This window comes from Lissotriton helveticus, chromosome 3_1 (genome assembly GCF_964261635.1).
Source record: "Lissotriton helveticus chromosome 3_1, aLisHel1.1, whole genome shotgun sequence".
NCBI classification, from domain to species: Eukaryota; Metazoa; Chordata; class Amphibia; order Caudata; family Salamandridae; genus Lissotriton; species Lissotriton helveticus.
This window is the reverse complement of record NC_136061.1, coordinates 797,079,483-797,092,700: the sequence shown is the minus strand read 5'-3', so window position 1 is coordinate 797,092,700 and position 13,218 is coordinate 797,079,483. Positions and strand designations below refer to the sequence as shown.

Here is a 13,218-nt window from a genome sequence, read left to right as displayed (position 1 = left end):
TTCTGCGCGTGTAGCTGAGGGGCATGGTAGGTTCTGAGATGGTGAAGTGAACGCTGTAGTGATCGGTCCAAATTAGTTGTGAGACATGGTTGTACTTGACTCTGTAGCTGGATGTGAAAATGGGATCGAGCATGTGTCCTGCGATGTGGGAATGGTCTGTGACGAGTTGCTTGAGGCCAATGTTGTTCATGCTTTCCATGAGGTTGGTTATGTTGGTATCGCTGGGGTCGTCGAGGTGGAAGTTTTTTGTGAAGACCTTCTATGTTTGGGGTCTATGCTTACCCTTTTTTTCAAGACATGATCCCAAACTCAAGGCTTGGTGCCATTATAAAACAATTTTTTAAAAAGGTGATTGCAATTATCGAACTAATTATAGACTTATATCATTGCTTGATATGACATTGAACATCTTTGCTAAATCCCATCTTACATATTTATATAGAGCTGGGCTACCAACATCAGTATCATTCTGAAGGGAAAAAGTGTATTCCAGGAAAACTATTCTACAATAGGTCATTGGGTTGTTCTTTGGTGGTCTGACAAAAGATCAATGGGTTGGTAAGCTATGTGGTTGCTTTGTTGAGTTCCAGACTGCTTTTGAGCGGGTAAACCAGAATCTGCTATGACACAGACTTCTTATTTACTTATATTTCACTGATTTTGGTTGAGGTGGGTCTACGTGGAAATAGCAACCTGTCTGGTAGGATTTCTTTAGAGAATGGTCTGCAACAGGTATGCAATTTAGGCCCCCATTATTCAGACTGTTTCTTTCAGGTATTCCTAGTTTTTGTCACAGACTAGTTCTTTCTCACCTTAAATAAGCAAAATCCACATACCATATCTTATGCATGCAGATGAATAGATAATCATGGGTTTGCAAAGAAAAATCCAACTGGTTATGTATTGGTGTTGCTAAGAGTAAAATATTGATCTTTGCAAAGAAGGCAAAAAAGTTTACTTGTTTTTTTAAAGATACCCCGTTGCAACAAGTCTGGGTTTTTTAATATATAGGTCTCCATTTTGCATATAATTTCTGTTTGGACAAACATTTGATTATATAAATTGTCACTGTTAGCTACTACTAACGATCTTCAACTGTTTAATAACCTAAATTTCAGATTTTCTTTTGAATCCTTAAAAAAGCAGTTCCTCAAGCTGTATGTTGTTAAGCTATTGGCCCTTGACCAGTGCACACCGGGAAAATCTAGAAAACCTCTATTTTAAAAAGATTTTTGGCATCTCACCTGGCTCTTTCCTAGCACCCAGGATAGTGCTGGGTTTATCTTCATTCAAAAAGAACAATTGATGGACAGAATGCAGAATAATAAAACCTCTGGGTAACACCGCTGTCATCAATCGTAAAGTATACCTTAACGGATGGACCAGATAGACTTGTGCCGTCGCTTGCAAGTACGTCCGTCGACGTACTTGCGCTTGAGGACAGAGGTTTTATTATTGAGTACATATTCAGGCACTTGACTGTTTTTCTTTATGAACGATACCCCTGATGAAGGGCACCGTCCCGCAATGCACTGAACTTTTACAGACTCTAAACTATAATTTGGTGTCTTTTGCCACCTAAAAACTCACACTTTTGCTCAGCAACTTTTCAATTGTCTGCTAAGTAAAAAATTATGATAATATCAATAATAACTCAAGATTTTGGATTTCTTCAAATCCGCCCACCTTTCCTTTATAAACCTAAATCCTATAAAGCTCACAGTCATATAAAAATCACACACTCTTGATTAGAATTCAAAACAATGTGCTACATCAACATTCTGCAGCGTAAACAAAGCAACACAATGAAAAACTCACACCAATGAACATCAACAATATGTCTCAAAAACGGATGTATGACGATTCAACGCAAACGAGCACAACGCACACCATTACATCGCATTCCTCACATCGCACACATCATTACATCGCACGCATTCACCACGCAAACCATTACATCGGACTCTGCATTCACACGCATGCAAATGACTTTTTGATCGCACACTACGACCACGCATTCAATCAAACCGCAAAAATCCCCCATACGGCCCGCAAAGCAACCCGAGAAAAGCAACCAATGAGGGCAGTTCTTTTTTGATTCATTCACCTTCCACCCTCTTAGATGCGGCATCTCGTAGATATTTACAACACCCCTTAAAGCTCTAGTTTAGGTTCTTAGGTCCTCAAAAGCAATGTCTAACAAAAGTTTCAGCTGGACCTCCACGCGAGCCATGAGTTGAAACAATTCTTCCCCTGAATAGCAGCAGCTAATGTTTGCAAGTCCTTTAACCAATAAAAGAAGGTATAAACGGAATTAATTTCAGATGTCATAGAAATACGTAATCCCTCATATGCGCGATTTGGCCCCCAAGCCTAAAAGACCCCCCATATTCGACTCCTAACCCTAAGCCCTAGCCCAAAAGACCCCCATATTCGACTCCTAACCCTAAGCCCTAGCCCTAAAGCCTAAAAGACCCCCATATTCCACTCCTAACCCTAAGCCCTAGCCCTAAAGCCTAAAACACCCCCATATTCCACTCCTAACCCTAAGCCCTAGCCCTAAAGCCTAACCCCCCCCCATATTCCACTCCTAACCCTATGCCCTAGCCCAAAAGCCTAAAACCGTCCCCTCCACTAAAGTTCACTGTACCTGTCTCTCGCCGTGTCCCGCCGTCCCTGCGTTATAAAAGCCCCCGCGATGTGATGGCGCCCGCAATGTAGCGTCGTGCGTCGGGAATGCAGGCATCGTAGCGTCGCGTGTGTTGTGACATCACGCGACGTATGCGCATGCGATGGGTGTTCACCCTCAAAAACAAGTATGTTTACCAAAATCACCGTAATCAAACATTGCAACTGACCACAAATTAACCCAAATCACCTGAAATCATGCACACACAATAGTTCGTAACACCAGAATACCAATACAGATGCACATTATACAAGGCACCAAACTACTCAAACAGCAATTACCACAATGTGTATGTTCACTGCAATGCAAGAGACAAGCATAATACAACATATTTCATTCAATTTTCTCCGAATTATTTTATCTCTATTTGTATTTCTATTCTTCACACCTTCGCATTCTACACCACAGGCACTGTTTTGTCTCCTGAAACTATTCACACAAAATTATTTTATATTAGGCGTTAGTTTTCAGGATCAGTGACCTTGCCTGAGTCCCAAAGGAAAATGGCCCCAGAATATAGATAAACCAAGTCAAATCACTTACAGCCGATAATATTCAAAACCATAATGGTTTATTTAAATTTAGAATCACTACAGAAGGGAAAAAGTCAGTTAAAATCAATAAATCTCAAAATGTAAATAAATGGGAATTATCATATCATATAGACGAGTTGTATTGTAATTGATATTCAAAACTGAATATGGTCTAGCACGAGGCAAATAATGAGTCAAAGAGCAACATTTTCTAAGTATAGAGTCAATAAGAAGACTGACATGGATTCTGCCTTCAAAGAGAGCAAAGAAAGTCCAGGCTTACATCATGTTATGTAGGTTTTCAAAAAGAGGAATCCCAGTCAGCATGGTGTGCAACAAATGATGCATCACAATATCCAAAGGTGAAATGGAAAACACGTCACCAGGAAAATTACTTTTGCCCTATAGTTAATGAATAATCCTGTATTGTGCGACACTAAAGTAAAAAATAGGCACATTTTAAAATTACATATACAACCTTTGCTACCCAGAGGAAGCAGCCTTGTAAAGATACAGTTTAGTTCTGCTCTTTTCTCCTGGATCATTAGAAACACCAAGAAGACTACATTTTAAGATACAATAAAACATGACCATAAAATCAATTAGATTAAGTGTATTTTACAAAATGCTCAAGGACACATTTTTAACTGGAGCTGCACAGAGAGAAACTAGAATCCATAAAACGTGCAACAATTTAGAATTAATTTGACACTTAGTTTTGTCAACTCAGAATGCTCCGTTATGTGAAATACAACTTAAATATATATCATTTACAACCCTTTCATGTTAACCAAGTGCACATTATTTCGTAATTTTAAATTCATTCTTTCAGATGTAGGAGCACAGACATCACCCACTGAAAGCAACAATAGGAATCAATATCTGTATGATAATGCTAATCTGGTTTCATTATGTCGGAAAACATTATTCAAATAGACTTGTTAAATGGAGCGGGAATAGCCTGTATAATGCCCCTTGGCAGAAAAAGGCCAAAAAAAATAACCAGCATCCTAAATGTTCTGAAAGACACACTAATAAAGATGAGATTTAAACCTTCCAACAGAAATACCTGATACCAAGGCTTAGAACAAATATGCTTCTCTGGCAGAGGTTGAATATCCAGTGAATACGAAAAGATCTCATTCCTACTTTGTACAGTTTGGCTACTGTGAGTATTGTTCAGACTACTTCAGATCGTGAAAAGTGCTGCCAAGCAGAGTAATATCCTGATCAGAACTGCCTGTGTCCTGGATATAATTATTATAAAGAACAAGGGTCCTAAGGATAGTTCAATAGAATACACATTGAAATTATAGACCGGAATCAGTACTATAATCAATTTTCTCCACCCAGCCGGGTGAGGAAGTTTTTAATGTATGATCAAGGGGATATCAATTGACCTAGGGGAGGTCATATACACACAATTTTTTTTTTTTTTTTGCAGAGTTTTATATAGCGCGAACTAGAACCGAACCGAATCAGTTATCAGAGCGCTTTACATAGCACCAGTTACGTTACATGAGGACACATTTTCATTTTAGGCACGGGGAGATTAAGTGATTTGCCCAGAATCACAGGGGGTTTTTGGCGTCGTTACCGAGACTCGAACCCAGATCCCCAGGTCCGAGGTCGAGCGCCTTAGCCGTTAGGCCAACCCCTCTCCCCTGTATATCCCCTATATAGCCTTGTATATCTCTATAATTTATTTAATTGGCCGGTTACCCCACTTGGAGGAAAACTTGAAAATTCCATTGGTATTTCTGGCCATTTTAGCTTCAGCATTTAGAACTTGTTGGGTCCATCCTAGATCATATCTTACTTTCTAAAACTTTCACATTCTCTGCATCGGTCTCTTCTTCATCTACAGCACTCGGTCCTTCTTCACTGTCTCGAGGTGACTGCTCCTCCATGAGGGTGTCCGGCTCATCGAGTCCTTCGTAGGAGATTGAGATGTCCAGTCGAACCTGTGGGGTGAAGACATATTTGTAGAGCTTGAAGTGACGGAAGTAGGTGTTCACCACGTAGTCCGTGATTTGCTGCACCTGCTCCTGGTTGAAGAGGTCAATGCTGAATGGAGGACGCCGTGCAGAGTGGCACATGAGCAGGTCTGTAAAATAGCGGTAACAGCTCTCCAAATTCCCCAGTGGTGTCTCTAGACCTGTCTGGTGCAGCTCTTTCACAATGGAGAAGAAGCACGAGGTCTGTTCCCTTGTGAAGCCGTGATCCCGACAGAACTGAATGGTGTAGAAGTACAGTTCGAGGAGAACGGCGGCTCGCGGGTTACACTCAATGTCCTGTAGGTAAAAGAACTCAGCAAGAACGCACTTCAGCTCTTCTGCAGTTTCCGCTTTTTCTATTATGCTCATGTGATGCATGTTAAGGTTAGATAGGGCACAATCCTGTACCTAACCCAAAGTAAGAAAACATATAGTAAGAGAAGTAAACAAGTGAGGAAAAGAATTTTAACAGGCAAAAAACGTTGGAGCCAATTGTCGCTTGCAAAATGTTACACAATCTCAGCAAGTTTCGACATACAGTATCTACAGGGCAATATAGAGATAGATAAACTGCATAACTGTTGACGTTTTGATCCCCTGGCTCCTAATAAACCGGGATCATCATCAGGACTGTACTAATCCTTGCCTGTTTGAATTGCAGAGGCCTGTTGAGGTAAAGGGGGAAAAAATAAAGAGAAAAACATAAGGCATCCGCCTAGAATTGTTGAAGCGTTTTCGGTAGCGAGGTCCATGAACACATCCATCTGGCAGCTAATGAATAAACAGGTGACCATAGTTTGTGGCTATGTGACATGTTCACGGCGCAACCATGCAAGTGAGGGACGCCTCGTAAAACAATGCTTAGTGCAGCTGGAGGTCATGCCGTGGGTTGTGGTAACAAACCTTGCCGTCAGTGTGGGTGGACGGGTGCCAAGTTTCGACGGTCGTAGTGGCCTAACCTTGTGCCGTGAGAAACCTGACCAGCCAGGGCCAGTGTGAAGAGACAATGAAATAGTGATAGATTAAAAGACGATTTGGTGCCGATTTTCTGAGTACAAAACGGCGCGGTAAAAGGCAAGTGCCGATTTGCTGACATAAACAGGCTGGATTACCAGACATGGACACAGCAAAAGCACTGCAAACAGAAATTCATTAAGGCTGGTGATTAGGAAAAAAAGTCGGCGCAGTGAGGGGACAGGTGCCTAGATATTGAGGAGCCCCTTGATGGTTTAACCGGCATACAATAGTTCCGCCGTGATGCCGCCAGGGATATGTAAGCTCAATCTGAGGAAGGCAAGTCGCTAAGTAAAAAATGGCGCAGTGAGTGAATAGGTATTAGACTACTGAAATAGCGAAGGTTGTTTATCATAACTGTTACACATGTGACCGCAGTGTCATGCATCTATAATGCAAGCCGATACGAAGTGCCCAGAAGCCACTGACCTACGGAGTCCTTTTGTGGTCAGGGTCAGGCGCTGTTGGTGTTGAAGGTGCCCACGTGTTTCGGGTGCCTGAAAAGGAATTGCCGTGTAAATTACGGGCGGGCAAGTGTCACACAAAAGCGTGAGTAAGCATGTGCACGAGTGCATGGGCCTGATTACCTTAATATGAAGTCGTGTCTAGACCGGTCGGGGACCCACGATGGAGTCCTCCTCACTGGTCGGGTTGGGTTCAATATTCGGAGTACACTGCTCCTGGGTTACTCAAGCCGCTTTGTTACGGCGGTATTAGTGCTAGGGACAAGGACAAAAAATGAGTAGTTCGCCCCGTGAGTAGCAGTGGGGGTCACGTTAAGGGCAATGCGCTTACGGCATTCAGGGGCTCAGGCCAACGCTTTCCTTCTGTAGAAATTTACGTAGCAAGACAACGCTGAAGGGGACTCGATGGTCTCTCTCCTCAACTCGGGCAGCGGGATCCTGCGGGTGTTGTGGTAAAGGCGAGCTTCCGGGTTGTTATAGCTTACGAAGGTCAAAAGAGAGGAGGCACTAGCGGTTCCCAGTGCAGCTATGGCGGCCATATTGGAGTGGCCTGATAGTTAACTAATGCATGGTTACCGTCAAGTACCGTGGTGGCCATATTATAATGATGTGATCGTGATTCTGCGGAGTGAGCCAGTGACTGGTGTGAAGGTGCATAGCGACCTTGGTGATCCGAGGAGAAGTGCAATACCTGTGAGAACGAAGGACTATCCTTTTCTGCCATACATTTATACACATGATAGCTAGGTACACAGGATTACACATTAAATGGTTCTAATGTTGATACAGTTATATCAAACATTTATACACATGACAACTATGTGCACAGGATTACACATTAAGTGGTTCTACTATTGATATACAGTTATACCAAGCAACCATTCCAAAGCATTAATTTATAAAAAACAGATGAAATAAAATTAAAAGCTGGAATAAATTGCGTTTGGAATGCTGTGCCCCTTACAAAAATGTCCATTTTGGGGCCACCTTACCAGTCCGGCTGGTATACAAACTGAGTATCTGGCAGTCAAACAAAGAGGAATATTCTAAGCTCAGAGAAGGGAAGTCCAATCCTCCGTCCGGTTTAGTCCATTCCGGATCGAGTCCAACATTATTATGCATTTTAGTTCCTCTTTGTTTAGGAGACTTGCCATGCTCCCTCCTCTTTGGGGTAGCTTCAGTGCCTGAAGAACTGTCCACCGAATGTCATCTTCGCAATGGTTCGCATCCATGAAATGTTCCACCAGTGGAGCATTCGGCGTTCGACACCTGATGCGGCTTCTATGTTGGCAGATGCGTGTTCTGATTTTCTGTGTCGTTTGACCAACATAAACTTTACTGCAAGGGCATTGAATCAGGTATACAACATTATTCGTATTACAGTTTGTGAGAGTGTTACATCTAAACGTAATGTTGTTAAACACCAAAGTTTTACCTTCAATGGTCAGGTTGCAGACAGTACACCCCCCACATTTGACGTGTCCAACAATGGGGGCCAGGCCCCATGCCGCTTCAAGAGTGGAAGATTGGGTAGGACTGGGTAGAGCTGCGCGGACCAAATGATCCTTTAGATTCTTGCTCTTTTTGAAAGCAAACAGAGGACGGTCGATCTCTAGAATACCTGCATTGATCACAGGCCAATGATGCAGTATCATTTTCCTCAATTTGTTAGACAGGGGAGAGAAAGTCGTTACACATGCTATTCTGTCCATATCTTTTTTCGGGTTGGGGACTAATAGTGTTTCTCAAGGACGATACCATGCCCTTTTCAAGGCTTTTTTTACAATTCTCCTCGGGTAGCCCCTGTTTTTAAGTTTATTGGCAAGGATGGTGCTTTCTTTAAAATAATCCTCCCTACAGGAGCAATTTCTCCTAATTCTAAGGAACTGAGAGAAGGGTAGCGAATCTCTCAAAGCCCTGGGGTGATTGCTTGTGTATTCTAATAACGTATTCCTCTCAGTGGGTTTCCTGAATAACCGTGTCAAAAGTTCACCTTCATGATGGAAAATGGTTAAGTCCAAAAAGTCTATAGATGACTTATCAGACATAGAGGTGAAGTTAAGACCCGAACAGTTGTTATTCTCTCAATGCAGGAAGTGGCGTAGATCATTGATGTCAAACCTCCATAACATGAAGATGTCATCAAAATATCTACGCCACATGATGATGCCGGTGAAGAAGGGGTTAGATGGTAACAGAATAACTTGTCTTTCTATTTCGTCCTGGATATAAGCATTAACCTCTTCGATGCGGCGCACATTCCGCTGCGGTGTGGCAAAATTTGACGTGTGCGCATTCGGAAGGCCCCCGGCCATCCGACGCACACGCCGACGGTAGCGTCGCCGACGCATCGAAGAGGTTAAGTATCATTTGAATCTTTCTTTTAATTTAAAGTGAATGTTTTACAAACCTAAGTTTGGGAATGCGCACAACTATATATGTTTGTGGACATTCTCAAACTTCCAAGGTATACCATTCTTGGCAATGCCCTGTTTCCACCCTTTGAGTGGGCTTTACCAGTGTGGATTTCAAGGTGCTTTTGTAGATTCTCGACAGGTGTAAGAAAGGTAAATTTGTGTATCGGATGTATTGGACTTACCTAAAAAACTAAGGAATGATTAGTATTGCATACAACAGGAAGAAAAAATTGTAACATAAGACTGATAAAAAATGAATGGTCACTCTAGTTTCATATTCTTACTAATTTGTGTATCAATAATTAGTCTGTAGATGAATTTAGTGGGTAAATAATTTACAAGCTGTTGATCTGTACATGACATCCCCTCCAGCAACATAACCAATAATCTTGGGTGCTACAGCTACTTATATGTAACACTGGTTCATAGTTTTGCACTTAATAAAATATAAAAACAACAAACATGTATTGTTTATGGCTTCCATCACATTGAACAAACAGATTTGACCTAAATGAGAGCTTTGTCTTTTCAAAATGCCAGAGCATTGAAAACGTTGGGCTGGAAGCTGGTGGTCTATGTGACACTATTCTACTGCCTTCCATAAGTCTAAAGAGTCTGCAGGGAGACACTGGAATGGCAGTATAGAGGCTACCATCACACCCAAATTCAGCCTCTGTACAATGATGGGAGAATGCAAGTGGTGCATACCAGCAGCTGACCATGAAATTAAGGTAATTCTGGGGCAACTCATAACTCTCATTTTGAAAGTGGATAGATAAGCTTCAGGTGGAGGTGAAATTCCCAAAGGGTGGGGGTTGGGGGTTTATACATCCATCGGTCCTACAATTTTCAAGATCTGGAAGGGGTAAAAAGTTCCCAAGAGTGCAGTGGAAAGGAAAACACAGGGATGGGATAGTTGGAGAGTAGAAATGAAGACTGGTTAAGGAAAGTGGCAGAACGCCAGGCATTTGTCTGTACAAGAGGGAGAGGACTGCTAAGGGTGTTGGATGAGGGTGGCAAGGCATCATTTTGTTTGTATTCTTGGAGTATATGTCCAAACAGCAATGTGGGTGGCAGCATACCAAGTACTTATGATATTTAAAGCCCAGCTGATGGAGGTGAAGTAATTTTGAGCCTAATCCATCCATAACTCCTCTAGCCCTGTGAATTGATCTAATGAATCAACTGTGCCGGGGAAGAAAATCCGTGGTGGCCACACAACAACAAACAAATTGCACATGGGTGGCTGTCAATAACGTGATGAATTCAGACTTTGTGTTCTAGGAGATACCGTAGACAACTCTAGTTTCACACTTGTCAATGTGTTGCCATTTTCAACCCTGTGGTGAAAAATATCCCCATTATTTAAAGCTAAACATCTATATATCTATATGTTACTAACACAGAGCAGTGTAGTGAAAACGTACATTTGTAGGAAATGGTACGGTATACTAATAGAAATGTGATAATGTAGAAAAAGGACTGAAATGGTCACGCTAAGTTGCCTATATAATCTTAACCCTCAACCAACCTTTGAAAAGTTGCAATTCCTAAAATATTAATAAATGACTAATTTAGTAAGTACCACCAACATGTAGAGGTCGGTGTACAATAGAACACTACACTCTTGAACACCATTACCTATTTATTTTTCAAAGAAAAAGTACCCCTACTTTCCCCCTGATTAAATCGTGACATTGTTCACTTTCTTCTCTGTTCTGTAGCCTGTTCTCTCTCCTTGTTGGCAAGGGTGTGGGCTGGGAGAACTCAAATGTGCCTCCTTGCTATAGAGGAACTAAATTAGGGCTAGCGCTGAAAGCTGTGCTCCTGCAACAAAATACATACATAGTTATTACCTCTTGTGTCAGAAGCTATTGGGAAAGTAACACAGCTATGCCACAAGAAAGCATGTCTATTTGCCCACCACAGACAATGGAGCGCCCTTCTGTGAGTTCATGCGGTGTTTGGAGTATTTTGGGGCAAAACTATCAATTACATTACTGTTTCAAAGAAAAGATTTCTAAGGGCAGCTCAAATCAGCTTCCCTTTACCACCACTCACAGTACAAGAACAGAAGCAATTAGAGAGCAAATGTTTTGTTTTATTCAAGTTCAAGTTAAGTTTATTGATTCAGCTTTACAGAAAAGCCATACAATACAATGTAAAACATACAATACAAACTGCAAATGAACCCGCGGCTAGTATAATCAATATATGATGTATTTCCCCAATAAATACAAGAAGCTATAAAATAAAACGACGCTCCTGGGCTCAGAGCTTAAATATGTTAAAACAAGGATACAACTCGCATGCAAGGGGATTTGGCGATCAAAAATCTTGTGTAACTAAGCAATCACTACTAAAAAAGTGCTTTCATAAGCCTAACAAGTAGTGTAGAAACTAAATAACAAACTAGTGAAAAAGTTAGTTAACAGTGATATGAAAAGGAATGAAATGAAATGAAAATTGCACTTATATAGCGCGTAACTACCCGGAGGCCTCGCAGCGCTTTAGACTGATTATTTTATAGCGGGCACCGGGTAGATCAGCACGTTTGTACATACAAGTGCGTTTTTAAGGCCTTTCTGAAGGACATGAGATTATTGTTTTCTCGGAGGGAAAGGGGCAGGGAGTTCCAAAGTTTGGCCGCAGAATGAGAAAAGGAGCGGCCGCCCCAGCGGGCCTTGTTAATTTTTGTTGTGGTTACAAGCTGAAGGGAGCTAGAGCGTAAAGCTCTGGACGGTGCATAAGGCGTAACCACAGGATGGAGAATTGCCGGGCCAGTGCGATGGAATGATTTGTGGACTATGCACATGGCCTTAAACTGCACTCTAGCCGCGACCGGGAGCCAGTGAGGCTCCTTCAGAGCTTTCCTAGCTGATTGCCGGCGGGGGATGTTGTACAAAAGCCGTGAAGCACAGTTTTGTATGTCTTGAAGCCTGCGAGTAACTGCTACCGGGGCTCCTAAGTAAAGCGCGTTCCCATAATCCAGGCGAGAGAGAATCAGGGCCTGGACCATGACTCTCCTGGCCTGGAATGGGAGTAGAGGGAGCACCTTACGGAGCATTTTCATCAGCCCAATGCAAGTAGAGGCAGTTTTTGTAGCTTGGGCTGAGAGATCAAGCGCCTTGTCTAGCCAAATCCCCAGACTCTTGATCTGGGATTTGGGAAGGGGGGGCAGGCCAAGACATGGGGGCCAGATGGATGCAAGGGCAGATGGAGAGGAATTGCCCAACAGCATAATGTCTGTTTTCTCCCCGTTTAATTTAAGACAGGAAGAATGCATCCATCTGGCAGTAGCCTCTAGACAGGGACCTAAGGTGGAGGACGACCCCTCGGGGTGGTCAAGGGAGACCACCAGTTGGGTGTCGTCTGCGTAGGTAACAATACGCACACCAAAGGGATGGACTATCCCTTCTAGGGGTTCCATGTAGGCGTTAAAGAGGGTAGGACTCAGGGAAGAACCCTGAGGCACCCCACAGGTGAGTGAGAGTTTAGGGGAAACTGTCTCACCCTCAAACACCTGAAAGAACCTGCCATCCAGGAAGGAGGTGAGCCATTCCAGGGCCGCAACCGACACGCCCAACCCGCTCAAACGTTGTAATAATATGGCATGGTTGACCGTGTCGAATGCGGCGCTGAGGTCGAGTAATATGATTGCAGCCTTTCCTCCCCGGTCTAGCACGGCTCTGGCCTCTTCAGTCACTGCCAGGAGAGCGGTTTCAGTACCATGTCAGGCCAAACTTAATAGGGGAGAGGGCCTTAAAGAACTAAAAGAGCACATGAACCACAAAAAATGCAAATCAGTTGGGGAGGATGCACATAACCATACAGTGTGCATGATAAGGTGCAGGGTATAATTGCCAAAACTTCTGTCCTGACAAAAGATGGGAGACTCTCCATACGAGATCAGTATTACGGCTTAGTTACACAAGATCTTGTATTGTACCATGTGGTGAAAACCTAGCAGGTATTATGTGTTTTTTAGAGTCGAGAGAGTGTGATTAAGATAGTATGATGTATTCTTGGACAAAAATACATCATAATACTACAAGTTGTGCATATACTAGACTTTACTAGCAGTCTTGACATTTTCACGGAGAT

General features: G+C 42.6%; 2 protein-coding genes across 5 annotated transcripts in view; one reads left to right on the top strand and one right to left on the bottom strand.

Annotated features, from left to right (window-relative positions):
• Window positions 1–13,218, top strand: part of PLEKHA7 (pleckstrin homology domain containing A7) — a 988,577-nt gene that overhangs the window by 116,721 nt on the left and 858,638 nt on the right. The window lies entirely within an intron of this gene.
• Window positions 4,917–5,599, bottom strand: LOC144824749 (cilia- and flagella-associated protein 119-like). The gene has a single exon (XM_078683763.1). It carries the CDS (start codon window positions 5,595–5,597, stop codon window positions 5,031–5,033), a length of 567 nt encoding a protein of 188 aa, XP_078539889.1. The 5' UTR covers window positions 5,598–5,599; the 3' UTR covers window positions 4,917–5,030.